The sequence below is a fragment of the Lactuca serriola genome, chromosome 1 (assembly GCF_051521515.1).
Source record: "Lactuca serriola cultivar US96UC23 chromosome 1, Lser_US96UC23_V15, whole genome shotgun sequence".
Taxonomy (NCBI): domain Eukaryota; kingdom Viridiplantae; phylum Streptophyta; class Magnoliopsida; order Asterales; family Asteraceae; genus Lactuca; species Lactuca serriola.
This window is the reverse complement of record NC_136408.1, coordinates 2,387,914-2,390,792: the sequence shown is the minus strand read 5'-3', so window position 1 is coordinate 2,390,792 and position 2,879 is coordinate 2,387,914. Positions and strand designations below refer to the sequence as shown.

General features: G+C 30.9%; 1 protein-coding gene across 1 annotated transcript; it reads right to left on the bottom strand.

The window, feature by feature from the left end:
* Positions 1-202: 202 nt before the first annotated feature.
* Positions 203-2,331, bottom strand: LOC145071469 (cyclin-D4-2-like). Its single transcript, XM_079018392.1, has 6 exons — positions 1,742-2,331; positions 1,499-1,585; positions 1,302-1,400; positions 925-1,132; positions 719-834; positions 203-618 (listed from the first exon to the last, which is right to left on the bottom strand). Exons 1-6 carry the CDS (start codon positions 2,072-2,074, stop codon positions 436-438), a joined length of 1,026 nt encoding a protein of 341 aa, XP_078874518.1. The 5' UTR covers positions 2,075-2,331; the 3' UTR covers positions 203-435.
* Between the last annotated feature and the right edge of the window lie 548 nt (positions 2,332-2,879).

Below are 2,879 nucleotides of genomic sequence, written 5' to 3'. Positions count from 1 at the left end.
GCATTTTTACAAGTTATTAAAAAATTTATACCTTTGTCAAAAAAAAAAAAAAAACCTACAAAACAATGGGCCATTTTGCAGTTTCTTAATATTATATAATGAGTATCTGATTTAATTATTTATTTTGTTAAGAAGATTGAATATTTCTTTGAACTCCAACCCACATGCCAAAATAAGGAAAAAGAAATACTAACATAATATGTTAAAAAAAACAAAATTTAATGTATATATTTCCATTTTTATATTTTTCCTCATCTGTTCTCCTTGCCTTAAAAGAGTTCTCATAAATAAAGAGCTCATAACTCTTTTTCTACCATCCTACTACCCCTCATAATTTATTCTTGTATATATTTTTTTTTGTAGTTTTTGACGGGTAGTTTTGACATTTCACAATCATACTACCAACAATTAAAAAATAATTCCAAGATTTTTTTTTCAAGGGCTAATGTTGCTGAGCCTCCTCCTTTTAGAACAAGTAGGTGAATCATCATTCTTATAACTCAAAATTGCAGCCTCAAGCACACCTATTGGGCTTTCAGGCAATGATGTCATTGTACCACTCCCAAAGCTCATGGTACAACCCCTGCTCACAACCTCCATACATTTAAGAACCCTTTCCTGAAAAAACCCATGATCATAAATCATTATTAAATTTCATTATCTTTTTTTTGCTCAAACTCAATGTAACAACTAAATATGAACAATGTGCTTACTATACCTTCTTTGCATGCTCAAAGATTGCAGAAACGTTTGTCTTTTCAAATCCAATTCCAACTACAGAAATCGCCACTGCTGCTGCTATCTCAGATGGTTGAAATTCCAAGAAATCAATCCCTACATTGTGAAATTACCGATTTAACCTTTGGAAACTCAATCTTGGAGCCCAATAAAATTGCTTTACGCAATAAAAATATGATGTTTTACCTTTGATCAAACTTAATATCAGTTGGGTGGACTTCAAGATCAGAAATCTTGGATCGATCTGACTTTGAACACCATCAAGCTTCCCAATGAATGAATCAATGAAAGAAAATGGTGTTACTGATTGCATCCTCCATTTCAATGTGCTCAACACAACCAATTCCATTCTTTGAATTGTCTTTGGTTCAAAAACAAATCTTGATTCACCAGCCTGCAGAGTTTCAGTAAATTGTTTTAGTTTTGGTTTGACTTATGTTCAAAAAAAGTCAAAATATTAATGAATTATAGATCTTGATTTCTCATCATACTGTAAATTCAATGCCACATTTAGTGAGAGGAAAACAAAACTCAATTAATTCATCGAGAACAGGAAAACGGACCTGAAAATCCACAATCGGGGGTGTTTCAGTCTCCTCCATTTTTGCTGCAAGTGATAAACAGGTAACAGCTAGCAATTGCATCATCCAAGGATTGTGCTTCTGTTTTAGATAAAAATTAAACGGGGATATTAAACATTTATGTTTATAATAAGCGTAACTAGGTAAGTGTAAGCATATGATTAATAACAACAACTTACAGGTAATTCATAGACAGCAAGAAATCTGTCCAAGTAGTTTACAGAAAGATATGCACATAATGGTCCGAAGTTGAATTGGGCATGAACCTTAGTCAAGAAGAGTCGAAATAAATCAGGATTCAAGGATTCCAAAAAGTTTAAGTCAGAAAAAAATGGTATTTCTTTTCCGGAAAATATAAATCTGAGCAAGAACAAATCAAACCGAAACTAACCAAAAAAATCTTGAAAAAAGGCCAAACAAACCTTTGAAATCCAATCAACAGCCTCTTGTCTTGCAACCAAATACAGGTTTTGATTCTTCAATTTATTCAGATAATCCATAACACCCACACATTGTTCAGATTCTTTCACAATCAACGAAGCCAAACACCCATCATTTTGCAAAGGCAAATCGAGAACAGAGTAGTCTATTTCATGATTCCTAATCAAACTTTGATACTGTTCTTCATTTGGATAAATGTTCCGACCAAAACCCATCAAATCATCCACATCACCATTATCATCGTCATAACAAATGCTATCATTGTCTTCTGCACACAGTAAACTTGATACAGCAAAATCAAGACTGGGTGTCATTTCCACAAACCCTAGGAAAACAAACTCTAAAACCAAAAAAAATTAACTGAGATTTTGAGAAAAACTCAAAGAATGTATGCAAATCAAAGCTGGAATTTCTTGATTTTGTTAAAAAGGTTCATCTTGGTTGAAGATTCAGACGGAAGAAATAGATAGATAATACACACACTCTTTGCTTTGTGTTTCTCTCTCTTACCAGAGAGTATGAAAGAAATGAATAGCAAAGAGTGCGGCTTATGTAGAGGGGAGAGGAGATTTGGTTTTAGGGCATAGAGAGATGGAGGATCCATATTTACTAAATATCTTTACTTCATTATTATTATTAGTTAATTAGTTATTTTGAGGACTTTTTGGTTATATATATATATATATATATATATATATATATATATATATATATATATATATATATATATATATATATATATATATATATATAATTGAGTAAATATATTACCGACCGTGAAACTGAAATAATGTAGAAAAGTATTGAATTATTTTAAGGTAATATATTTGAAATTCAATTCAAATTTCTATTAAAACTAAAGTGCAAAACTCGTTTCTCAAAATTTACATTGAGAATCATATGATGCTATATAACAGTCTTGAATTATATATATACATCATATAGGAAACTGTTTTAAGGGTGTTTGATGAAATCGTGAAGGATACAGTATACAATGGTCGATATGTGTATGTCATTTCAAAATTATAACGATCTATTAAACAAACAGTACATTGAATCATACAACTTTGTTCCTACATCTTTTTCAAATTTCAAATTGTTTCCATATTCCTTGGATTT